Here is a 26,822-nt window from a genome sequence, read left to right on the forward strand (position 1 = left end):
AGCTTGAAAATTCATATAGTAATTCAAGTGATTGTTTAGTTAAATTTTGATTAAGGTCTAGTTTAGGTGCTGGAAATCAAACTGAGTATTTTATGGTGGTTGTAAGACATTAAGATGGAAATTGTTGATTCATAAGAAAGCACATTTTCATTCAGTATGTGTTCACTGAGGATGAGGTAATGTTCCAGGGAGAGCTTTAACTTCATTCTTCCAAAATATTTTTGCTTAGATCCCTTATGCTTATCTTTAATTCCCATGCTTCTCTCCCACACTCTTGGCATCTGGCAGCATCAAAAGACAATCTCCAACGTCCAGGTGGAGGAGAATCCAGAAGAGATCCCATTTTTAATTTCTGTAGCGTAGCAGCAGTTCAGGGGATCCTTCTGTTTGTTCTGCCAGCTGTCTGAGTTTGATGTTCCCTTTTCCATTAAACAGTTGGTGAGCAGAAAGTGGAAAAGAAGTTTCCAAGTGACTCAGCAGTTGGAAGTGTTAATGGCTCCCTTGACGCAAGGAATAGTTTCAGTGGCTCAGTGTGGTTCCCTAGAGCAGCTTTTGATACACTTCAGAGAATGTTATATCCAGTAGACAATAAATACAATTAGTAAAACTGTGTGCAGTGGCATACATATCCTGGTTAATGCTATCCTTCCACCATTGTTCAGATTGGTTATACCCTCTATGCAAATAAATCAATGCACAGAAATCAAGGCACAGCTTCTGTGAGAAGAACTTGCAGGCTTCTCTCTCTAATGCACAAGGGCAACAGTAGATGGTCATTAAATGTCAGAGAATTTGAATTATAGCTGAAGGCATGTGGGTAACATGACATATTAACCTTCATTTTGCTAAATCTTTCCTTTTGTGATGAAGCCTAGAGCAAAGCTATGCCTATTCACAATTTAAGTGGGAATTGCAGCTTCCTGTGGTGCACCATGGCCCACTAGGACTGAGGATGCCTTGGGCTGGCTTTAAGACATTTTGTGCCTCCATAAATAAAATAATGTGGTTTGGTGTGTGAAGAGAGAAAAGGCAGATTGTTGTCTCAGCTGCAGCCTAGGTTGAATGTCAGGTAAAAAAGTCAGGTGGCACTAAGGTTTGTTTGTGACACTGGGTCCTGGCTGCTGTTCATTTTCCAAGCAGGATGCCCTGTGATTTGGTTGTGTTCCAGCACAGAAGCAGTGGGCAAATGGGGGCTGTGTACCAGGATTGTGGCATAACAGCTGTTAGTAGACACACAGGCTGAACTCTTTGGACTGTCCAGCTACCACTGAAGAAAGTGCCAAACTGATATTCGTAGTGGTGTCTGAATAAAATGATCTTTTATGTTTGAACTGCTAGAAAAATTCCTATGACAAAATATAATCGATATAATCTATACCTGGTTAGTAATTCTTTTTTCCTCAGCTTGCAATAGAGTATTCAATGTATTTAATTTGCTTTTTTGAGGAAAATGAGTGAATTAAACATCTAGAAAAGATTTTGCAGTTGAATATCAAACCAATTTTTTTGTCAGTACATTTAACTGGTTTAGAATATTCTGTGTTCATAGTAATAACCCTAAAATGACATTTTTAGATTCAAAACTAGGAACACATAGGACTTTAGTTTTAGGGTTTGAAGCCAAATAGTTTAAGAAATTTTAACTGTAGAGAAATTAAGGATTTTTTCTCTTTTACTACTGTGCTGTAGTAAAAATTTATCAGTGGAATCTGGAAGGGGGAGAAATGGTTTGTATTTTAGGTAAAATAAATTTAAAGGGAATTAGATGATTGTTGCTGCCCACAAAGTTCTAAATAGTCTGATATAGAATTCATACAACTTTTAAAATCCCCAAAACAACTGTTCAAAGAGATTGGATGAAGATAATAATTAATATAAATAATTGTAAATTGTAATTTTATATTGTGTTCACTTTCATTTTGTGCTGTGTTTTTAGCAAAACTGACAAAAACATGAATATGAATAAACACTACAAACAGCCTTTTACTATATTTTTAGAGGCTGATAATGCTTAGAAATATTTTACTGAATTTTCTGGGAGATCATTTAACACTCTATTTTATAATAAAGACCTTTACTCTCATTTGAAAAAGTTTTTGTTTGAAGGGGCTACTATGGAATTACATGTATCAAATAAATTCTTTTGAGTTTTTATGGTCTTGCAGTCCTAAATGACCATTCCAAAAGCAGTCTGGGGAAGCTGATGTTTTCAGAACATCAAAATTGTCTGCTCTGCCAGAACAGGACTGGCTTTTGCTTTTTGCAAGCTGTGAGGCTGCCACTTACCACCTCACTGATCCAGAGTCAGACACAGGCAGGGACTCTGTGGCTTGTTTGAGATTTGGCTATTTCTTCTCCCCCATTGCCAGAGCACTAAATTATGTGTAGTCAATATTTTACAACTCTGTGATGCTTTACTATGAAAGTAATGTGTTAATGATTACAAAAGCTTTTGAGCTATTACTCAGTATCCTCTAATTCCTGTACCTCAATAAAAATGATGCTCTAAGCAGTATCCACAGTCTCTTTCTGCCAAAAATATTCCCTGTATTATTGTCTTTTTATGATGAGAATGGATGTTGTGTTGACAGTCTTTTTTTTTTTTTTTTTTTAAGGTTGACTGTAGAAAATAAGACATCCTTATGGGTTCCTTTCATTTTTCTCTAGACTCTGATATTTGATAATTGCTTGCAAACAAGGCTTCTGGAGACTGTGCTAGCCTGGGCTTTAAAAAAATATATTGCTATTTTCCAGTTACTGTGAAGAGGAATGAAAGCCATACTCCTTTTTTTTTAAGGAAAAAATAGTCCATGAGAGACTGCCTTTTGAAATACAGGGATTTAGACCCCTCAGAGAGGTCAGAATGGAACTTGGAAAATAATTTGCTGTGAAAAAGAATATAATGGAATTGATGGATCCACCATTCCACAAAATGTGAAGAATTGAGAATGTCTGAATCATCAGACACATAGAACATGATGTACTGGAGAGACAGTTTCTGTCTGTTATTCCACTCTCCTAGCTAGTATTTCTCAAATTCCCTCCTCATCTGCTATTGGATGGACTTATAAAACAAAGACCAACCTAACTACTATTAGTGATAATACTTGTTCATGCAAATCAAGAACTTTGGACTGAAATGTGAGGTAGTCCCTGCCTAAAAGGAAAACTCAAAGCATAGGATGCCAGTGTCACATGAGCACACTAGACATTTTTTGTTGTTCCTTTCAAAATGTCTTTGTTTTCTCTGACATATGCTCAACAGCTATGTGACATCTTCTGTTGCAATTTCATTCCAAATCAAATTTTAATTTCTTATTTGTTTGAATTTGTTCTCCAGAGGTATAATTGCATGATTCTGCATTTCCCATAATAATCTGCTTCAGCTGACATGGTGCATACAATATAGTTAGTCTTAATTATTGCTAGCTGATAAAATGGTGTTCTGAAATAATGATTCTTTAAACAATCTTTGTCTAATCATGACACTAATGGAGTTTAGTTTAAAATACATTATTTTATAAACTGTAGTATGTCAGTAAGTAGTCATGAGAGTAGAGACGTTTTGATTTTTTGCATGATGAATATTTCATGATATTTTAGACACAAGATCAGTAATTTTGTTGGCCTCCTCTCTGTCTTTTTTTAAAGTATTTGAAGATTGCACAGTTCATTTCTTATATCTTTAGAATTTAGGTTATGGAAACTTCCTAAGCTGCAACATTCTGAATTTGTCACTGAATCCAAGTAGTTCAGAGCTTCAGCTCTAATGAGGTCAGTGAACATGGCAGATATTTATTAACGCCCTCTCTGAATTAGGCCATACTTTCAGGTTGTTATTTCAACAGCCTAATTATATCTGGGTTTGATATTCCAATTTACTAACTATTACTGACTCCTGTAATGGATAGCATGCAGACAAACTGCTGCTTCTGACAGAACCACTGAGAGCAGCCAGCCTGGTAGCTCAGACATCCATGAAAGCAGGCTAACTGACCAGTAAAGGGCAAGGAAAAGGGGAAAAAACCAAAAGAAATGAAGAGAAAGTTACTTTTACAAGAGAAAATGCCAAGATGCCTTACCATGGTGTTTTCTACTGTTCTAAAAACAGCATTTTTCTGTATCAGGTCTCATCATCTTCAGTCTTCAGGTTAGTGCTTTTTTTATATTGCTTACACAGTCTGAACTATTCCCAGTAAATTTGACTGTGCTGTGCTACTCTTTCTGATTAGAAAAAAACTCTGTAATAGATAAACTGGGAATTTTTCAATGTTCATCAGAAGATAGTAGTTTAAAAGGCAAACTTTTCTATAGGAATGGGTTACATGTCACTAAAGTCTCAATGCCAAAAAACCCACATTTTTCAGTTTGAGATTCCTAAGGTTGAAGCATTTTTAAAACAAAAAAAATCCAGCTTTGTATTGAAATATGTTTAATTTTGAAGAGCTACATAAACTGTAAAAATGATTGAAAATTATAAATATTTTGATATGATTGGCAAAAACAAAAGTTTATTTACCAAATTTTTAACATTTCTTTTTACATGAACCTTTGGGATTTTTTTTCAAATTTCCCTCCTGTTTGGGGAGAGGAGCATTCTTGGCAACCAGTTCTGCACTGTAAAACGACTACTGAGGTTTTCCTAATGTTGTACCTCTCTGACATTCCTGTACTCTTCTGTTTGTTTTCTCTACTTCTCTGTTTTTTTACTGTATTCTTTAGAGACCATCTCCTTGCTCAGTACCATGGAGCTGCTGCAGAGCTCTGCATCTCATATCAACCTCCCTGGGCAATTCTTGCACACTCATTGAAGTATTTTAAGCTCTCTGACACCTGTTTTTACTGTCAAGTAGACATCTCTTGCTGGCTGCATTAGTCTTAATATTCTCTAAACTTCCACTATGACTTTTTACAAGTATTATGGAGACCTAGGAGACAAGTAGTTTACAGGTAGCTGAGCAGTGTCTGCCACGTGAGAGCACATGGGATCACCTGCCTTACATGGGGTGCTTTGTTTGGAGCTGGGTGCTGGGACATCTGGAGGGAAGCATCTGTGAGAGGCTCAGCTCCTTTGTGGTTTTAATTCAGAGGCAGCTTGCACAAACGAGAGGTGCTTAGGGGGACATACCTTGCAACAACTGAGCTGATCTAGCTGTTCATTGCTTTCTGCTGTGCATGGCCTTGGGTACTGCCTCTGTCCTTGCACTATATCTGATCTGATTCCTCGCTGAGCTCACCAAGCCAGCAGAAGAACAACCTAGCTGAGAGGAAGGAAGGGGCAGTAGCAGTGTGAGGCTGTCTCAGTCAGCTCATGGGGAACCAGCCTCAGCTATGCAGTGGGCACCAGGGGTGGACTGCCTGTAACCTCCTTGAGGGTTGTGAGTCCCCTCATGACTCCTGCCAAATTCATCCAAAACTCTTAATTTCAGCACATCATTTTAAAAATCTGATAAAAGCTCAGCTGTCATAACAGTCAAGTTACTTTCCTGCCCTTTATGCCTCTTTAACATTGTGCTCTCATCACATCTAACCTTCCTTACTTGTTGCCAAAGTGTCAATATTCTTGTTTCTGATTGGCCTGTGATTATGGGCCTTCTTGAAATCTCTTACTAAATTCTTGGCTAGCAACAATTATGTTCAGTTTATGCTGCTGTTTATGCTTGGGCAGGATGGGAACTTCTGCAGAATTAATGTGTTGACTTCCTTCAAATCTCTCCTTAAAACTGTTTCTCAGGTTGCTTATATGATTAATGCAGTGCTGGGCTGAGCTCATCTCAAAAGCATGGGAAATAAAGAGGAGAAATTAGAGGGTTTGTTGCTCAAAAAAGTGTATTAAAATCTGCATCCCAGAATAAAAATTGACAGGACAAGGCCTGAAGAAATTCAACCTATCTGAAAATTTGGCCCTGATTTTAAATGGGGACAGACAATATTACTTCTAGAAGCTTCTTTGAGAAAAACATTCACTTTAAATATTCCAGTGATGGTGTGCAGCAGCTAACATCTCGGGAAATTAATAGAAAAAAAAGTTATCTAGCCAGAATTTGCAATCAAAGAAACCTCTTTAACACTTTCTGGAGAAGGCTTTAAAAGGTGCCAGTTGTCATAATCCATCAGCTTTAAGACAGCAGTGACAGTTCTGTTTCCTGTATTTCCTAAGGATGTATTTTCTTAGCCAGGTATTACACTGGGAAGCGTCGAAGGGGCTGTGCAGTTCAGGCACAGTGACCTGTGCACATGGGCAGCACATGGGGCTGACCTGAGTCCCCAGAAATGTCCTGTAGGCCTGCATCTCCCCACGTGTGATTGCATCACTCTGATATGTCTTCTGTTGCCTGGGACATAGCTGAGGATTTCTAAGGGAAGAGCAAAAGAAGGAAGGAACTGAAAACTATGGGGAAGGCTTTCTAAAGAAAGTCTGTGAAGCCTGCACCAAATGTAGCAACCTGTGGAAAATACAGCAGTAGCAAGGCAAAAAATAAAAAAAAAAAAGGGAAGGACTTCCATGTATATGGATGACCATGATTCCCATAATTTTGATTCCCAGCAGTTGGATCTGTTTTGGGTGAGCTCATTGTAATGGCAGTAACACAGAGACATGTGATGATGCTGTATTCTGGCTCTTTTATGGTGCTCAAAAAGCCTACAGCTTTTTACCTAATGTATTGCAGACACTAGAATTAAGCACACAGTAATTCAAATCTTTATTTTTACTTTGTGTTCTCTCATGTTATGATTACAGAATATTGCAATATTCTTTGTGAGTTGTCTGAAGTCTTAGAAGTGAAAGTGTGAATTCTGATAGTAATCAGAATAGGAAGAATTCCATTAAATCCTTAAAAGTGTATGATGTGTGTGAGAGTAAATGGTGCAGTTATTTTACATGGGGTTTAGTAACTGGCATGTGTTGCAGTAAATCCCAAAAGTGCAGTAGTTACCACTGAGTATATATTATTTTACCATGGATCATCAAGGTTCTGCTGTACAAAAGAATGGAAGAGAGCTTAAGTGTGGTATTGATAAAATGTATCTCAGAAACTAACTTTTAACTGATTTTTCTTTTCAGCATAACATTTCTTTTTAAGCTCATAGTTATTACAATACTCTCTTAAGGATTCCTTTCCTGTTTCTACAGCTGGACCTTTTTCTTTCCCAGTTCTTTCAAAGCATATCCTGATCAGTACACACTCTGCAGACCCTGTTGTCTGTGGCAGCAAGTTAATACTTGTTATCATTTTTTCAGCTGCTTCTTTTTCTTGGAGGCTTCCTCTCTGTTTGTCTTATATAATGTTCATTCATTTTTCTTGCTCTTTTCTCTGGGAAAGCTTGTAAAGATATAGTAAGAGATATATGATAAATTTATTTAAGTAGATAATTTAAAATGAATATCTGGCTTGCTTGGTAAGTGGGACAAGAAAAAAAAACTAAATTTTGATAAATCAGAATGCATCTGGTAAAGTCTTAATGCAACAAAAAAACCATCCACCTGTACTTCTGGGAGCAATGGCCAGCCCTCAGCTCCATCACCAATAAATCTGGCTTCAGTTAAATGAATTTCGTGTTCCACCACTGTATTTTATTGTTCCCTTAGGTTAGCTAAAACCATTGCTTTTGCTGCTTCTGCAATCAATGATGTTGTAGAACTTCATACTTCAGACTGAGCCAAAAGATTGCAGTTAACTATGTGTGATGATGGTGAAAAAAATCAAAATTTTTCTGTCATTTAATCTCACCTTGAATTATCTGTATGTCACCAGCTCGGACATTGTCTATTCACTATTCTGCTTATTTATATGATTCCCAAATAGTCTTCCAAATAGACCATCCTCTGAAAGTTTCTTCAGTATTTTTTGTTAAAAGTAGTTAGAAAATAATGATTGTTTTTGAAGTTTTTTGCAGTATAATATAGTATTCTTTTAATGGATAAAACCCCAGTCCACATGGAATTATTCAAGCATCTTCAACACTAGTATGTGCTGGTATTTATGCTCACATATATGGTACCTAAATAAATGACTAGAAGATAATTAGCAAAGATAATCCTTCTTTTTGTTTGTATAAAATCTTTTATAATACTACAATTTTTATCACTTCCCAAATTTCTCATGCTTTGGAAGAAATGCTTTATTTTTGTGGATTTATGTTTTCCATCATTGCAGGTAATGTATCAAACAGCTTTGTTGAGTCAGTTTGACAAAATTCTCTCAGCTTGTGAGAGACTGATTGCTAAAGAGGAAAGCACATTTCAGACCTGCAGCTGTCACTTGTCACAGAGGCAGGAGCTGTGGGTTATCCTCCCCAAAATAAGCCAGTTGTCTTAGAGGTTACAATGAAGCTGACCATCAGTAGGCTTGCTGCCTTATGCTGACAAGGAATGATTGATAGGAAACAAGAAAGATCTCTTTTGGGGAGAAGGAATCAAGAACAAAAGGTTCCTACTAGCCTTTGCTTCTCTTGGGAAGAAGAAAGGGACTCTCAGAGTGCCTGACCCTGCCAGGGACCAGGGAAGAGCTACCAGCCCTTTGTTTTTGCAGGGCAGGCTTGCTGCTGGCTGATCAGTGGCCACTGTTGGCTGAAGGTACTCCTCCTGCTAAGCTGAAAAGTTCAAGCATTAAAAGTAATTTTCTGCTGGTGTGAGGAGATGAGACTCCATTGGCTTTGACAAACTGGCCTGCAATTCATGCTGGTGGTGAATTAGACAAAATATATTCATTCCAGCTTGATCGCAGAACCTTTGATTAAATTATGTTTTTCTCTATTTTCTCACGAAGGGCCACATCTGCTCATGTGGAAATAGCTTGTAACAACATTGAAACATAAATTATTTGATGAACTACTTAGGGCTATTCACTTAATGCATGATAATCCTGTGAACATGTTAATGAGCAGTAATTCTCTGATGATTGAACTGCTTGAAAATGTCTTTCTACTTATATGTCATTAGAATGAACTTGGCCCTTCTTAAACATCCATTATTCATCGTGTTCCAATGTTGCATCTGACTGCATATCACTTTAATTTCCCTCATTTAACAAAACAATCTATTCATTACAATAGTTTGAAGCATGTTTTCTAAATCAGGAAACCCTAGTTAATGTATAGTGTTAGTTATCTTTACAAGTACAGTAGAGCAAAGTGTAGCATCCCAAATTGTAATTACACACTTAGTGCAGTTGAATATGCTAACTAAAACTAAATGGAATTTTTAAGAAGAACCTTTGTTGAAATCAGTGATTTTGTTAGCTGGAGAAGCAAGATTGGTAAAACAACTTGCTGAAAGCACAAGGTTGACTTTTCTTTCTGAAATAGTTGAGGAAAAATTTTCTCAGTAATCCCTTTTTTCACATGCATTTCATTTCATGCATGACATGACATTGACATGCATGCATGTCCTGACATCTCAAGAAGCAGAGAATTATGGAGTAATACTAGTGCAAATATGAACACTTATCATAAATATATATTTTGATTAGGTTTTTCTGCTTTTCCCATGTATTTTTTCATTTTACAGGTCCTGGATCCTTTCACACATGTGAACCCCATTAAATCTTATGTTAAATTTGCTCTCTTTTGAATTATGTGTGATGGCTGCTTCAGAAGTGGTTCTTACTTTTCAACAGGCTCAAGAGGTCTATCCCAGGAAGTGCTGGACTGCTGAATGACACCATGATTGAATATTTTTTAATCATGTGAGGCATAAGCTCCATCTCTTTTAACCAAGAGAGACAGCTTTTGGAAGAGGAGATAGATAGACTATCAGCTAAATAGACCACTTGAAAAGTATCAGCATAAATGCATTTGTTTTTCAGTGTAGCTAAATGAATTCCCCATTGAGCTAGTAAAATTCTGGCAAATAACAGTGGAGATGGACTAATAACCTCCATACAAGCCAGGAATCTTTATTCTCTGAGAGTCCGAGTCTTGTAAAATGTGCCCAAATCCTGCAAAATATGTGGTGACTAAACTTCAATCTTTCTATTTTGAAAACCACTTCAGTATTTTTAATTTTGCTTTTAAAATACTTTTTAGCCTTGCTAGGAAAATAGTCACTTATGCTGGGCTTATTTCTCACAGTTTTTTGATCAACTGTATTTTTGTCACATTTTATTTCAGTGGGTTGCCACAGTAAGATATTTGGGCAGATGTGGGAAGTTTATGAATGCTTCTCTAGTAAGCAGTAGAGTAGGGATCCCTGTTGGTTGTATTCATGCTTTCAGCAGTTCTTGGTACAATAGAAGTTAATATATTAGTGGTTAGCACACAGAATTGTTAAAATGTGAATAAAATATGTAATAAAGAAATTGAACAATTACGTGGTAAGAGGAAAATACTGAATAAAGTGGACTTAGAAATATGTAAGTAGCATTGATCTTTCTGTGTGGGACTAAGAATGTTGATGGTATCAGAATAAGCTAAAAAACTCAACTGTGGGCTCACTTAAAATTTCTGCCTCTTTCTGCCTCTGAATCTCAATCATTCTTTGTTCATAGCCCAATAAATAAGAGTTAGTTTGCAATGAGTTAAGAATTAATTACAGTGAATTTCTGGTGAACCGTTTCAAAACTGTATTAGCTTTTTTTCATCATTCATTCCCTAAAGATGGCAGCTTATGGAACATATATTTAGGGCCTCATCTATGTCAGTACCAAAATTGAGTTAATGGTGTCTTAAACTTTTGTAAACCTTTTAATGATTGAACTTCTAGCTGTACGTTAAACTTTTCCTTCCAACTAACCCTGATGGCGTTTCTGGACACATTGCTGTAACTTTGGCTACATTTATGTGCAAATCAACCTTTAAAAAGCCTTATATTCTTTATGGAAATAATTCTGAACTGGTTTGTATGGAGGAATTAATGCTAATGATGGTGAAAATATTCTACCATTTCTACAAAATGTTAGATAAGGGCTGTTTTAAAATATTTATTAATGTGTGAATATTTTTTTAATGCAGCCCCTGTTCTCCCTGGGGCATATCAACAAAGCCAGACTCAAGGATATGGATACATGCACCAGACCAGTATGTCATCCATGAGGTCCATGCATTCACAGCCTCATTCAGCAAGTCTGGTGAGTATTGAATTTAAAGGAGAATTTTGTTTGGTAAGCACCATCATCAGCTATTGTGAAATCTCTTAAATATGACAGAATTGAACCCCCAGAGTTCTATAGTTGACCTAATTGACTGTCTATTATAAATGTAACTGGTAGTCCTCATGTATAAGAAAGATTTACTTGACTATGGGCAGTGGTAAGAACTATATCAGAATACATTTAAAAAAAGACATGATATTCAGAGAGCAGAGAAATAACTGAATTCTTTACCCACTTACCTACTTAAAACAAATAGTAGATGCTTGGACAGTGCTCCAGAGGCTGAATTTTGATGTTATACTCTGCGATGGATTCGTGCTCCTAGCACTGGATGCAAAACAGTGATCTCTTAAGATCACCCTTTGGTTTAAATCAGTTTCACTTTTTTTGACTTGCTGATTTTGTGCTAGCAGGCTTTGTGCCTACCTGTATTACTTCTGCTTGTGTAGAGCTAGCTCAGACTCCAGACTGCTGTGCCCTTTCTAATTGCACACAGCAGTCGTGCAGTGACTTGTGTAAGATCCAAATTGAGTTACACTGGGTCAGCAACCGAGAAGAAACTTTATTGTGAAACTGTGGCTGTCTCATGAAGTTCTCAACTGTGGTGGATGGGAATGTAAAGCTGGAGTGAATATTTCATTTTCAAAGTAACTGGTCGTGGAGGGAGAGCTGAATGTTATTCAGCTGAGATTTTTAGGAAATTAAGCTTCTTTTTTTTTAACTCCCTATATAAACTTTTCAGTTTTAATGGTTATCATATTTTTAAAATCATATCACTGCCTAGAGATTTTCTAGGTGCCTAGAGATCCAGCCACCTTTTACCTTAAAATATTGTCATTTTGAATTTTAAGCTTTTTTTTGAATAGATGTATATTTGCTACCTCTGTCACCCTTTTTAGAGATGAATAAATATTTAATTATGAACCAAATTTAGAGCTTGCTGAACTGAAAAAAACCCTGTTTTCTAGATTAGATGAAACGTGTGTTTTTTTATCAAACTGAAACTCCATGACATTTTCTGTGTGGCATGAGTAGTTTCAGGCTTGTCAGATTCTCAGCTGTCTGGGGTTGAGGGGGCTAACTTGCTGCAAAGTCTGGGATCCAGATACCTCCATCACTGAGTGAGTCAGTAACCTGAGAAACTCTTTGGACACCTGCGAGACAGCTGTGAGACAGCTGATAGTAGAATCAACCATTAATTTCCAAGGATATTACAACTGGGAGTTGGTTGCTTTCCAAAAGAGACAAAATCCAAAAAGTGGGAGACCTGGAAGTGTGGGCTTTGCCAGCAGACTTGCTAGTCATTGGGGAGCAAAGAAAACAACCCTTAAATCCAGCAGACAGAAAATGGAGATGCCTGCAAATCTCAGAATGCACTTACGAGCCTTTGCAGCTTGGCGGGCAGAGAGATGACCACTATTTCCTAATAGCTCTGTGTCCCTGTGACTTACCTGACAGGCTGTCAAAACAGTGTCATTTCAGTCATCTTGAGAATCAGCATTTGCCTCTTCTTCCAGAATTGGGATGTGAAGGTAATAGGAAAAGGAAGGGAGTGTTGTTAAAGGATTTTAAAAGTAAGATCAACTTATTTCAACATATTTATTTTCCCTGTTGTGAAACTGTTTTCACTTGACATCCTTGTAAGTGATAATATTTTGTCATGGGGAAAAAATGAAAACAGCAAACACCATGATTTAAACTCATTTTGCTGTTGTTAAAAACTGAGTGGATTTCCCTTTAGAAAATAAATCCCAAGCATTTCCAGAGAGAGGAAATCAAAGACTGCTGGCCTGGTGCTGACTGCTAACTTGCCAGTCTGGTGAGGAAGACAGACTGTGTTCTTACCACCCTGAGGTGATGATTCTGTTCCAAAAGAGGCATCTCAGATGCATTTAGAAACCTGCCAGGCTCTCTTGTCTTCCCGTCCTAAGACCAGAATATTTTTGTTAGCCTGTGCAGCTTATGCAGGTGCATTGCAGATGTTTCACTCAGCTGTTGGGACAGCAGAGAGTGGTCTCAGAGTGTGCCTGGGGGAAGCCCCTGGCTGGGGATGTGTTTAAATGTAGCACACTGAAGGCTGATGACTGTCGTGGAGTGCTTTTAAAATGAGGTGTGGACATGCTGTGGGAGATCTGACAAGCCTACACAATGTTAAGGTGCTTTGCTTTCAGCTGCCTGTGCAGTTCTGGACTTGGACAGTACTGCCAGCCGTGCAGCGTTGTCTGCCTAATGACAGAGGGAAGAAAGATGAGAAGAAAGTGCCAGGGGAAGGAGACTGAAGGAAAGGAATCCCAGAATAGTCAACTCAAAGTGTGAGCAGTTTTTAAGGCTTAGCTAAAAGCAGTGAAGGTGATAAAGTCATTCATTGGTGCCTGAGTTTTGCCACGACATCTCTAGGGCAGAAGTGATTAAGATCCCATGGGTTATATCAGGGTGGAGATGATTGCAGAGTTAGCTGCTTTAGTACATTTACTGCTTTCAACTGTTGTATTGTTGTATTGTTATCAGATCTGTCCCCAAAATGCATAAGTTCATTTTATAATCGTGTTCACTGGTCTCCTATATTAAGACACAGAATTTTTCTAATTTCTAAATTTTAAAAATCTGGTTTATTTAATTTTGAGCTCTGTTTTGTATTAAGCATGATCCTAACATAATCTTTGGATAGGTTTTTTTTCCCCCCAATAAATTGCATTATTTTCTGATTCTTAATTTGTCGTTTTCTGTAAGCAGTTCTGCATAATGGGGTGAATTAAATTGTGGCTCAGGGTACAAGGTGTTTTATAACAGAAAGCCCTGAAGGCTTATTTTCCTATTTGGAAAATGATGGGGTGTTCACCCACTATTTGATATCCAAGAGTGGTAGGAAAACGAAACCAATCTGCTTTGAGTTGGCTTTCCTTGGTGGCTGCTGTATGTGAAGGATGCTGCAGCAGTTACTGTTCCTTGCAAGGAGCCATCCATAGAACAGGTATGAATTGGGGTGAAGTGGAAATGCACACCAGACAGCCCAGAACAGGCTGGGGAGCTGAGAATATATTAGCTTGATGTCAGTTCTTCATATAGACAAGACTTACTGGTTTGTCTAAGCTGTGGAATAGAGACCTTTGAGGAGGTGGGAGATAAGTGAGTTTTGACTCTTTTAAGGAACTCCAAACTTACACCCTCTTGTAACTTAGTACCCGCTAAACTCACAACTGACTGAGGAATACTGAGGAATAATTCACTGAAATGCATTTTAAAACCCCTGCTTTGAGTCCTTTAGGCATTGTAATTCTCTATTATATAGCCCAGACTACACTCTGCAGTGATAATTAGGCATTAAATGCTAACAGGATTATTATGGAGATTTCTCCTGACAGCCATTTAGCACCTAATTAGGTGTTAAGGCCATAAATTTAGGTTTCTCAGCAGCATTTAGGGCCCTAATAAATTCTTTTAAAGTTTAGAATTGCGGACTTGTCTTCACAATTGTGCACCACGGTGATGGTGATGTAGTCAAGCTGCCTTTTAGGAGACAGCAGCGGTATGTCCTTTGCCATGGTGCTCTAAGGAAGAGTGAGCATCCTTCTGAGTGAGCAAAACCTCTCTATTTTTCTAATTTTTTGTTAGTTTAATAAAACATTTAACCTCTTCACCAATCTTTTCCCATTTAAGGGAGACCTACAAGCATGGCTCTAGGCAAAATCCATTAACTGCCTTATACCAGATATAGACTTACTACCATTTTTCTTAAATGGACCCTCTTCTGAAATAAATTGTTTAAAGGGCTAACTGCTGCTGAGTTTGTTGTAATAGCATATTTTTCACTGCTTTTTTGGAGTTAGTGTCAAGGCTCAGCAGTGAGATCAGTTGAAATAGTTGGAAAAAATAAGATTCAGAAAGGCAGAGAGCCTTCTGATGGCTAGTTGTCTACTTTATGAATATTTAAGGATTTTTGGTGATGATAGAAGCCAATAATATAAATTATTTACTGTCATATAGTGCATAAAAAATGATCCTTTTTTAAATTAAGTTCCATGAAGACATTAAGGAACCACCAGGAAAGCACATACCTCTTTTTGAAAACTGCTTTTGGTCACAGCCTGTAGGTCAGCAAAACTACAAGGCATGGCAGAGGACAATAGTATAGCACAGGGCTCAAAAGCAGTTCAGGGTAGACTTGTCAGGAAGGGTGGTCTCCAGTGTTTAAACCAGAGCTGATTTCTCTGCCCTGTTTAATTTTCACTGCCAATGATAGAGCCAAGACTAAAAGTATATTTCCAGCATGGGGACAGTAATGACCAGTTGCCCTATAGAGTCTGGATTAAATAATTCCACATCTCCAACATGTGGCAAATGGCTTGCTCACTCCATGTGGAGTAATCTCCACCTTTTTAAAAAACAGTTTTATTAAAAACACTCAAGCCCCCATATATATGATATAAACTAGAACTAATTCAGAGCTGTTTTCTTGAGCAGAGAAGTTTCCTGTCTTTTAAGAGGCTCAGACAATAGTACTAGGCATGAACTCACACATTGATTGTTTTGCCTTTTTTTCGCTCTAAATTATTGTGCCAGAAAAATTCAGCTACGTATGGTAACACAGCAAAAATTACCGGAAGGGAAATTGGATATTATCGGTGATGCTTGAACTGCTTTTGACTTGTGTTAAGAGCCAGGGTAAGGAAAAGAAAGTACTCTTGGGAATTTCAAAATGAGCTAGTTTTATTCTTCTGTTAAGATACAAGGGGACACTGTTCTTCCTGAGTTTGAAAATCCACTTTGAATTCCAGTAAATGATGGCATTTTATTGGTTATAAGTGAAAACAAATACTCTATTTAGAAAAAGAGAGGAAAAGGCTGAAAGCTTGTCTCATAGTGGGCAGGGCTGTGGAGAAATTTCTCTTAGCTAATGAAGCTAAATTTTTTCTGAATATGAAGATATAAGTATTAATAAAATTATTTTTATAGAATTCTAAAAATCTTGTCTTTCCTTTAGATAATTATGCGTTCATAATTCGTAATTTGGGTAAAATCCTAATGAAATGAAGGACATTCAGTGAGATGGAAAAGTTAATGGCCTGGATGAAGACTGTGTTTCTTCTTGTAGTGGAGGCACAGGAGAAGCTATTTGTGAATCATGCAAATAGGGAGCAGAAGCAGAGCTAGCCTGGCTGGATGTAATGAACTGTTACTAGTGAATTAATGAAACAACAGTTAGAATATGCAGTGGATGGCTTGAAATCTGTTTGTTTGAAGCCATAGGACAATGTGAATTAACAAAATAATTATCTTGCTACTCAGAACAAGGGCATGTATTCACTGTATATTTGACAGGGTGTAGAAGGGGATACTGTTCCTTTTCAACAGGTAACTCTCTGCTTTGCTCCCTCTATTCTTTTTTTCCTTCTCTTTTCTTTGTGCAAAGAGAAGGAATCAAGGAATGTCAGGTTTGGACTTGAGGCTTTACAGTCTTGTTTTCTTTCCTTCAACAGAGAACATACAGAGCTATGTATGACTACAGTGCTCAAGATGAAGATGAAGTTTCCTTCAGGGATGGTGATTATATCATCAATGTGCAACCAATTGATGATGGCTGGATGTATGGTACTGTTCAGAGAACTGGGAAAACAGGAATGCTTCCAGCAAATTATATTGAGTTTGTTAACTAATTTTTGTCTCTTGTCCTTTGAGCTTTATTATGATTTACTTAAAATCTAACCTTTTAGAAAAAAAATCAGAAGAATCTTTTAAGAGTTCATGATCATTACTTTATCACTGCTATAACAGTTTGCATTCTCACTCAGAATCGATTTTAGAGTCCTTTAAAGAAAAGATAAATAATCCACAAGAAGCACAGAGCTTTGAAAACAGCATTGCTTATAATAGTGCTCTCTCAAGGTGAAAAAACATATACGGAAGCCTGGTACTGCCAGTCCTATAAAAACTTTGGTCAATTAACTGTAAAGAGGTAATGCCTTTTCCTTACGCCTCAAAGACGTTGACACCATAAAATTGATTCACTTCTTATGGCACTCTGAAGTCACAGGAGGTTAACACACTGAGTTTGAACACATCTTCAAATTATTAGGGAAACGTTTAATGTTTAAGCAGTTAGCTTCCTAATAAAAATTAATATGTTGAGTAGATAAATCAGTCATTTGAAATAAAGAGAAGTAACATGCCAGTAAAAAAAATCCAATAAAACCCCCTACTGCCCAGCAGCCTTACAGTAAATATGTCTATTTTGACAAAAAAAATTTCCTGAATCCTGCATATCCACATTTATTCTTGGATTACCCATTTTTTCTTATTTCCAAGTGATCTATTAGATTTGCTTCCATCATAATCCATCAATTAGATCCAGGTCTAGATTCATGGCTCTTCAGTATCTTTTCCGCAGGAGATTCCATGCAAGGACTATCTAAAATATAAAACCTGTCAGCTCTTCTGTTTCCTTGTAATAATACTTAACATTTAGATAGAAACTTTCATTAGGGCAACGTACAACCAGTACTTCACGTTAGCTCCTTGACCTTCACCTGTAGTGCTGTAAATAAATATCCACGTGCGGCCCCGGCGCTGTGCAGTCCCCAGAGCCTGCAGTCACATCCCCTTCTCACCACAGGTAACTCGCTTAATGGCTGCTTTGCTGATGAGCTGATGTCCCTCCCCTGCTGCAGAAACACTTGTGCCTCCATCGAGCAGTGGAGGAGAGCTCTGGTTCTTGTAGTGCATTTCAGATCAATGGCCTGTTGCTTCAGTTTGCTCCCAAATTCTTGGTGATCCAACAGTGGGTTGTACGCTTGCCAAATGATTAATGATGGAGAAGAATTATGTTTTCTTTTAGTGACTTCATCTTCCTCATAACTGACATCGAAGGGAAAGCTAACCAAGCAAAATCCAACATGCCTTATGCCATTATGTTTCAGTTTAGCCATCTGTGGAAAACAGAATATTCTGCTGACAAACCTTCACTTGTGCTATTTGGTGTCTCTTAACTTAGAGCCAGAACTGAGAGATCCAGGTCTCAGTCTGTGAAGCTGGGAGAGGATCTAACAGCTGGTGACACAGTGGCTCTGTATGAGGGATTTTGTCAGCAGGCTTGGGTCACAAGCAACTTGTTTTTGCTTTGATGGGTGCTGCATTCCCTCACGGGGAGAAATCGTGGAAGGAAGGACAAAAGAGTTAAAGATTCACATGAGAAATTATTTATGTGGATGCAGAAATGTGTAAGGAAGAAAATGTTTTTCTGATAAAATAATTTGTGGAGTTCAGCCATGTGCTAAGGAAGTTAACTTTGGAGTAGCCCTCAGAATATTGAGTCTGCACTGGCTTTCTTTCATTTCTAAAATTTTTAAAGTAGAATTATATATAAAACTTTTAGACAATTTTGTACTTCTCATCTCACATAGCAGGAAACCCGTCAATATCTATTTAAAAATTAAATAAGGAAGGCAGTATGGATTTGTTATGTCAGCTGAAAGTTGTCAGTGCAAATCCCTGTAAATTCTATTTTTGCACACGGTTTTTGCATACAATTTCCAAAGAATTGGTAAGCTTATGCAATTTTATTTTGGGTCTTGCTAACACAGGAATGATACCTGCAGCCAAGCAGAATGGAATGACTGCATTAAAAAAGAAATTTAAAAATGTCCATGACTGTGGAATTACCTGTGCTTTCTTGTCAGCAGCCTAATTTCAAGGCTAAAGCTGCCCAGGAGTATCCAACTTCAAAATATGTGTTTTAAAAGTATAATTCCATGACTGTAAATATGTAATTTGTCTAGTTGACTGCTGTGATTTAAAATTCTTGCAAGTTTTGCATAAGGAGCTGCTCTTGCAGCAGACCCTTGTGCATTACTGGTGACACCCATATGAAATCAGCAAGTCAAATGGTATTTTTAAAGCTGATGTGGTATGCTGAGCTAGAAGCTCTGAAACAAGCAGTTTGCTTCTGTGTTGGTTTTCATCACTGGCCATCAACAGCAAGGAGAGGATTTCCATCTTCTGCTGGCTGGGAAATTTTTCAGATGATGCCTGAGGCACAGCTGGCTGTCACTTGCTGCTGTGCTGCTCTATTAGCTGTGCAATGCTGACAACAATAAAAACAAGGTGTCAGTTTGCTAACCAAATATGAATAGAAAAGAAATATAGAGAATATCTATATGGCATCAAGTTGCAATTTTTAGTGACTTATGAAACAGAGAGTCTCCACCTATAAATACACAGTCATTCTTCCTAAATGGGGAGACAGCTTACAGTGTTGAATACTTTATGTATAGAAGTAAATCAGAAAATGGGCATTTGGTGACATTAGAGAGCTATGTTATGCTGAACAATAGAAATAAAATTTTGAATATTCATTAGCCTGGCAGAGCAGCTAAAGCAATTTGCAAAAAATAAAAGGTCAAGAAAACAAAACATTATGTGAATTGTATTTCTCTTGAGAATGGTATGTCAGCAGAATTATTAAGATTTGGTTTAAGTTACTTATTCTTGTCATCAACTTTTTTATCATACATTAGAAATTCATATTTATATGGAATTGTTCCTGCTTTTTGATATAAAACAAACTTTAGTGTGATTTTGCAGCTTTGTTCTAAGCAATGCAATCAAAGGCCCAAAATTATCAGACTGCAATTATAAGTTTGTTTTTTTTTTTATAAGAACTAAAATTTGTAAGGCAGGGAGAGTAAGTCATGAACTAAATATGTGCCAGCACACGTTTTTCAAAGCATATGTTGGAGACTGTTACATGCAGTGTGATATAGGGGTGAAAAGATGCTACATGCTGTCTTGTCACCTTTAAAGTTTATATTCATTTTTAGCACAGCATGATCCCCTCACTGTTCTATCTTCCTGTAGCCAACATTTTTCTGGGGAAAGGAAAGGGCTTTTAAGGACTTGAATTTCTCAAGCTGTTCCAACGTTCAGGTTGGAAGTCCACATGTTCCCATTATAGAAATAAAAAATTCTATAAAGAATGCTGTAATTCTTGCTAACACCAGTATAAATGTAGAAAACAACATAGAGCGTATTCATGCATACATACAAGAACAAATGGGTGCCTTGCTTTTCATTACTCTTTCTTGCTTGGCTATCTTCATTTTTTAAACAAAGCTACGTACAGGTACTGCAGTTGTAATTTTTCATTATGGAACATTAGCATTTAGTCTTGATGAAACAGGGTTTTCTTGATTACATTTGACATACAATAAACTACTTCAGCAGACTGGGATTTGACAGAGAATCACCTCCCATGGATTATGTTTTTGACAAATGTGTCCCTGCCGAGTGTTTCTTGGGGATGTGGAAGGTCTCCAATACCTGGCAAAGGTAATAATTCTAGTTTTTATAGTACAGTGGCTGCATCTCATCTTGTATGATGAAAAAAAATTACAAATACAGAGGTCTTTGGCAGAAGGTGGTACAGGGTATAAAATCATAGATTTTTATTAAGTTAATTAATACTCCATTTAAAAATAGAATATGCTTTAGTTAGTAAATGTTTAAATAAGATACTGAAACAGACAGAAGATGCTGTTGAAAGAAGTCCTCCAAACTGATGTGCTGGCAAGTGCAAAGTACTAGTGAGCTATAGAAGATTAAACCATTTTGCAATGCTTTAGTGATTTTCTCCAGCTTTATGCCATAGGAACCCCATCTCTCCTTTGGAAAGAAAACCTGAAAGCTCTATTTCCTAAACTGCCTGCACTACAACAGTATATTCAAAGGAATTTCATATGCTTCTTGTGTCTGATAAATAGAATTTGCATATTGTACTTCAGTTGTAATCCAGTTGTTGTTGACATTTGTTTAATTATTATTATTTTAGGGGGGAAAATAAGCTATACTGTAGCATTTCAATTGTGTATTTAATATTACTGTTAGAAATTGCTAGACCATTGGGAGACAGCAATGACTGTATTGACATTGATTAGCATGATGTGGAAAATCTCTCAGCTGTTGGTTTTTGCAGTGTGATATAAAAAGCAAAAATGAACCGCTGTGCAGTTTGGCTTATGTTTGCTTTAAAGTGTGTAAAGTTTTAGTTATTTTGCAAAACTGTACTGTATTTGAGGGTATACAGTTGTGAAGGTAACAATTGTTTTTCAAAGGACAGATAAACTTACTCTTGGATCATACGATGTATCATCTTAATTTGGCTTTTGTTATGCAGAAAGTTAACACCAGCTATTAAAATATATTTTAGTAGAAATGCTTTAATTCCTGTTTCTTCCTCTACACTGTGAATATTTAAGCTTTGGTGGACTAGAGCAACATCATGCTGCCCAAAGTACTAACCTATGCAACCTAGTTCACATTTTAGTTGATGTCACAGTGGATGTAACATAACAGTTTATTTTGCATAACATTAAACTTCATTCAAATAAAATATTAAACCCAGCACTATGTATGTATTATATTCATAAACAACACTCTGTAAAGCTACCATACCTATTAGTATAAGCTCTCAAAGATGGATATTGCTTTAACTAAGGAAGCTTTGAATTTTCAGTCCCAAGTAGAATATTTAGCATTATTTGTCAAGCTTGACCCCAGAAAAGAGTTTCCTAAACCACTGTTTTATTGCAGACATGCCCCCTCCTTAAAAGCTTTGCCCTTTTCAGTATGCTTCTGTAACCCTCCAACAGAACACCAAGTTCCATTCCATGACCATTGGTTTGTTTAAATAAGCAAATAGAGTAAGTGAAGGAGGTCCACTGTTTTAGTTGATACTGGTTTGCTTGTCTTTGAATGGGAATTGGTTAGGTGTGCTCTCAGTGCAGCACTAATAAAAAAGATTGCATTGCTGGCTTCTTTTTATATACAAATGTCATCTTTATTCATTTACACAGGTAAATTAGTTTTAAAACGCTGTAAGAAAGTTTAAGTTAAAATAAATTCCAGAAGTATTTTGGAACTGCTCTGCCTGTAGTTGAAGAAGATTATTATGCTTAGGGACATGTTTTATTTATTTGAGTGTTAAGTGTATGCTACAGTGGACTGCATTAGAATTTTTATATTCTTGTCAAGTGTTGGTTTGAAGAAGGCTGTTAACAATGTATGAGGACAAATGGCAGCCACAAATGGAGCTGATTAGTTTTTCCTAGATAAGTGACATGCAGTTGCTACCACACTAATTTCTACTTAAGAAATATGTTAGCATTTCATATGAAGTTTAATTGGTTACAGAGTTGTGATTCCATGTTCTGTAGTGCTTTTATATATTGAAATGCTGCCAGTATAGAAATATCCAATCTTTATGTATGCTGTAGCAAACAGCAGTTTTTCAATAAGATAAAGATTTAAGAGCTGCCAAAATGGACATTAAGCACTCGGAATGTGTTTTATTTGAAAAACCCTCCATAATTTACTGGACTTACTGAAGTTATTTCCTGTCTTAGTGGTCCCATAGAATATAATTATCAAAAGTATCTGTGTACTGGCACATTAAATTCTCATGGAAACCCTCAATACTGTGCATTGGACAACTCAAGGGTTTCTAGCTATCAATGCTTTAAGGTTGCCTCTGTCTCAGAACTGGGCTCTTGATTTTCCCTGGTGTGTTAATTAGCAAGATTAGGCTAGTGTATCATGGAGTTCTCTGTACTAAGGGAATAGCTGCCTAGTGCATGACCACTACCTTCTCTCCCTTCTCCTACCCACACCACCAACCCCAGCCATGTTTCCAATACTGTTTTGCTGTGACTACCTCTCTCATCTTTCCATGAAGCTACCTGTGGGACACATTAAAGTGATATCACCAAATGAGCCAGATTTTTTTTTCTCCCAAATGATTTATTTTATCATCATTCTTTCGGTGATTCTGTTTATTGCACAACCTTGAAAGCAGTAATATTGGCATAAGGAAAGAAGTAGTATGAAATGGGTGGAAGACATGGCTGAAGTGAAGTTATAGATTTTTTACTCAAATTTTGCTGCAGAGGTTAATACAAGTCAACCATCTGACTGAGGGCACCATCTAAACAACTAACCTGCAAGCTGAGAGCAGTGGCCTGTGGATATGCTTGGCCTCTGTGTGTGTGTGTCTGTGCTGCAGTATCAGAAATACTCTGAGGTAGTGTGCAGATACATCCTCCAGTTTTTCAGCAATTAGTTGGAATCCCAAGAGCAGCCCACCAATTGGCGTGTGGCATTCATAAAGACAAATTTATCCTTTGAGAAAATGAGACCACAGTACAGAGGAAGCAGAATGTCAGTGGGTTTGACCTACATGTTTTTGTGCCCAGCAGTAAGGAAATCCTTTGTGTGCAGTCAGAAGACCTAAGCCCCATGAGAATGCAGCAAGCTCCCAACTCTGAACTGTGTTTAGTACCAGAAGGAGATGATGGGCCACAGAGCTCACTTGTTCCATGGATTTGATACTGCATGAGATGCTACTTGCTGGGCATTGTGCTTAACAATGGCAGCAGAAACTGGAGATTCATATTTATGCACTACATCCTGAAAAGATCCTAAGAAGTCCTTGATTTTATATATTTTAGCTTTGGTTTCTTTCTCACTTGCCCGCTGTTGATAAAGTCTACATATAGAAAGGCTTATTCTCATGCTGGCTCGTGGCTTTGACCGCTTGTCTCTACAAAGAGAGATCTGCAGGTGTTAACATCTGTATCCTAAAATATTGCTTGATGCATGAATATTAATTTTCAATGCTTTCACAAACAACTGTCAGGTCTTGTGATTGTTCTTTGATTCAAACTGTAATTTTTCTGTGCTTTTCCTCCTCCTCCAACTTTCTTCTCTTGATATGCTTCCAGCCTGTGTTGTTTATACAGCAGCGTTTCCAGGACCCAAAGGAGATATTTCTAAGAAGATTCTCAAGGCACTGAGAAGACTTTAAATTGCTTGGAAAATGCTGATGTTATCCCCCCATTAAATTCTCCCTCCCCCAGCAGCTGTACACTGCTGGCTGTGCTGTCCTTTGCTTTCTGCCTCCTCTTCCTTCAGTCAAGCTCTGAGATCTCTGTCATCGAACCAGATGGGCTAGGGCCCCCTCCAGGCAGGCCTTCAGACCACTCTCTGGCCTCCACAGTTTCTGCATTCAGATTTGGAACTTCTGTGTGGCTCACCTACCTGTTCTCCTGTCAAGACCTTTGAGTAGAACTCAAAGAACATTAACCCGTGCCCATTAACCCCAAGCAGTGTTACATTTCTGTTGGCTCAGCAATGAACAGCTCTCTCTGAAGAGTCCTCTTGACTGTGTTTTCCCAGCTTTCCTTGTCTGTGGGTGCCTGTGGCTGCTTCTTAAATAAGCTGCTGATTGCAGGAAAGAGGGAGACTGCATTTTTTGCTGTCTTACCAATACCTAAACCAGTTCTTCTTCATTCTCTTCTTCAAAGGATTAGTGTGATTTTTTTAATGTTATCCCTGATTTTGGGTTGAACTTTTGATTCAGAAGTCATTCTGTCTCCCTCAGTGTTCGAGTGAAGGGCTCATACCATGTCAGTGCAGTTTGTTGCTCACTATGGAAGCTGTGTTGGATAGGCACAATCCTCCTCACTGGAACCTTTCAGTTCCTAGCACTGCTTGTTTTGTATTCATCAGATGGGATCTCTGTGAGATGTGACTATCTATACCAAACCCCAGCCTTTCTATAAATAAATATGTCATTATAAAATAAACATTTTTTCTGACTTACAGCTCCTCTGACTCAACATGACATTGACATCTTCCAATTTTGTAGCTTGCACTGACATTAGGAAACATGCATCTAAAATGTGTTAGATGGATTATGCTCTAAGGGACTATTTAGGCAGCTCTTGATGACTGCAGCTATTATACAGTGTGGATAGCTCAAGTTAAATGGGATAAGTGGCAGATCAGGTCTTGCTGGCAAGTGGTTTAACTGAGAAATGAGTTTATGTGTTTACATGAGTGACCCTGCTATTCAAGAGACTGTCATTTTCATTTCCACTCCAGCAGTTCAAAACAAATACAAGAATTAGATGACAATTATTCATAGTTAATTAGTTAGCTGTGCAGCTTAAACAATTCCTTGATCAATATAGAAATAAAGTTAATGAGAAAGTTTTGGCAAACCACATGGTGGAGCTAGGCATTTGTTTGGTGGAGCATGATGTTCAGCATGCTTACATTTCTAACCACTATTTTCCCTTTTTCTAAATTTATTAAAAATAGTGAAAATGATCTGCCCCTTACAGCATGACTCGCATGCTGTTATAGAAATTAATGATCAATGGAAGAATAGATTCAAGGGTGTTGTAAGGCCTTGGAAGACAATTTTTTGCACTTATGCTTTCAAATCTTAAAGTTACCAAAATATTAACTTTGCTCCCTTGCATTTTCTTTCAGACCCCAAATCCCACTAGAATGCTATTGCTCTGCTCTGTGTTCAGCATTGCATTCCCTGAAGCAATTACCTTTGTGAGATGGGAAAAAGACCACAAACATTGGAGTACTTCAAGTAACTTTCTCTTCCTGTGGTTTTTTCATTGCTATGCTAAGTAACATCTGCAAAATATCCTTCATCCCAAGGTTCTTTATTTCACCCTAAAGAAACATATTGCACAAATGACATACTCCCTGTTCAGATGCCACTGGCCATGTTGCACAGCTGTGATTATTATGGGAGGGAGGACACGTGCTACAATGGCTACAGCGAAAATCTTGATGTTAGCACAAGCACCTAGCAAAGACTCCTCTGAGATCTTTCTCAACTTGTCACTACTTTGAAAGTAGTAGCCATCACTGCAGTACCAGTGCTGTGTGAGATTAGTAAAATTATAACTTTGCAACTTGGTTTATTTTCCAGATGCTATAAAGTCAACACAGCTGCATCTGCCTTTGGACAGGTTGGTTTTAAATGCTGATCTGACTTGTTGCTGCTTATGTTTTTGTTGGTATTGTTTTTATTTCAGCTTATGGTATGATGGCCAAGCCAGAAGGACACATTAGGTCCTCTAATTTGAGGGCTTTCTGCCATTCTACAGATGCATGTTTTCTTATTTTAAGCCTTCTTTTTCCCAGCATTTTCTCAGAGATCAAGAATATGAACAGGACTTAGCCTCCTACAAGAAGGCCAGAACTGTAATCTGAACTACTACAAAGTGAATCCAAAAAAGGACATGGGCACTGGTCACAATCAAATTATTTCTCCTACAAGTTGATCCATGAAGCACACACACTCTTGTGCCCCCCCCAAGCTTTTCCTTCTCTAAATACTGCTGATCTAGTGACCATGTATTTTAAAGTTAATTGAATCACTTTTGGGGGGAGTTAAATAAGAAGAGATTTTTCACATATTATTGCAACATGCTTTAACCCTGATCACCATCATAGAGCATCTACAACTGGATCAGAACTTCACAGCAAAATAAGGTAGGCGGAACAGTGCTTAGTCTGTGCTTTAGTGTATTTAAAAAGCTTTTTTCAGTTAAATTTGGTACAAATATGCAGTGAAGGGTTCTGTACAGGATGAAACAGCTTTATATGTCTTCAGAAAGCAATGGGGTGAAACCATGGATCATATCAGAAGAAAGAGACCTTGTTTCTTACTCCAGACTAAAGTAACTTTCTCTGCTCTATTTCTTGTTTGTATCATGCTATGTGTTCAGCTGGGGCAAAAACGGGGTTGAAGAGGCAAATTTTATAATAAGAGTCAAAACCAGGAAAATGAGATACAAGTGGGTTTTTCAAGTTACAGCTGAAATCTGAGTCTGATTACAGAGTGATGTTGGAAATTTCACTGAACATTTCAAT

The 26,822-nt window shown here is 37.5% G+C and overlaps 1 protein-coding gene across 1 annotated transcript in view; it reads left to right on the forward strand.

The window, feature by feature from the left end:
- LOC132325101 (LIM zinc-binding domain-containing Nebulette) overlaps positions 1-21,297 on the forward strand; it is a 246,884-nt gene extending 225,587 nt beyond the window's left edge. Inside the window, exons 6-7 of the mRNA XM_059841999.1 lie at positions 10,954-11,069; positions 16,571-21,297. Of these exons, the coding sequence (XP_059697982.1) occupies positions 10,954-11,069; positions 16,571-16,747 (293 nt within the window). The 3' untranslated portion in view covers positions 16,748-21,297. The remainder of the gene's footprint in view (positions 1-10,953; positions 11,070-16,570) is intronic.
- The last annotated feature ends 5,525 nt before the right edge of the window (positions 21,298-26,822 follow it).

This window comes from Haemorhous mexicanus, chromosome 1, assembly GCF_027477595.1.
Source record: "Haemorhous mexicanus isolate bHaeMex1 chromosome 1, bHaeMex1.pri, whole genome shotgun sequence".
NCBI classification, from domain to species: domain Eukaryota; kingdom Metazoa; phylum Chordata; class Aves; order Passeriformes; family Fringillidae; genus Haemorhous; species Haemorhous mexicanus.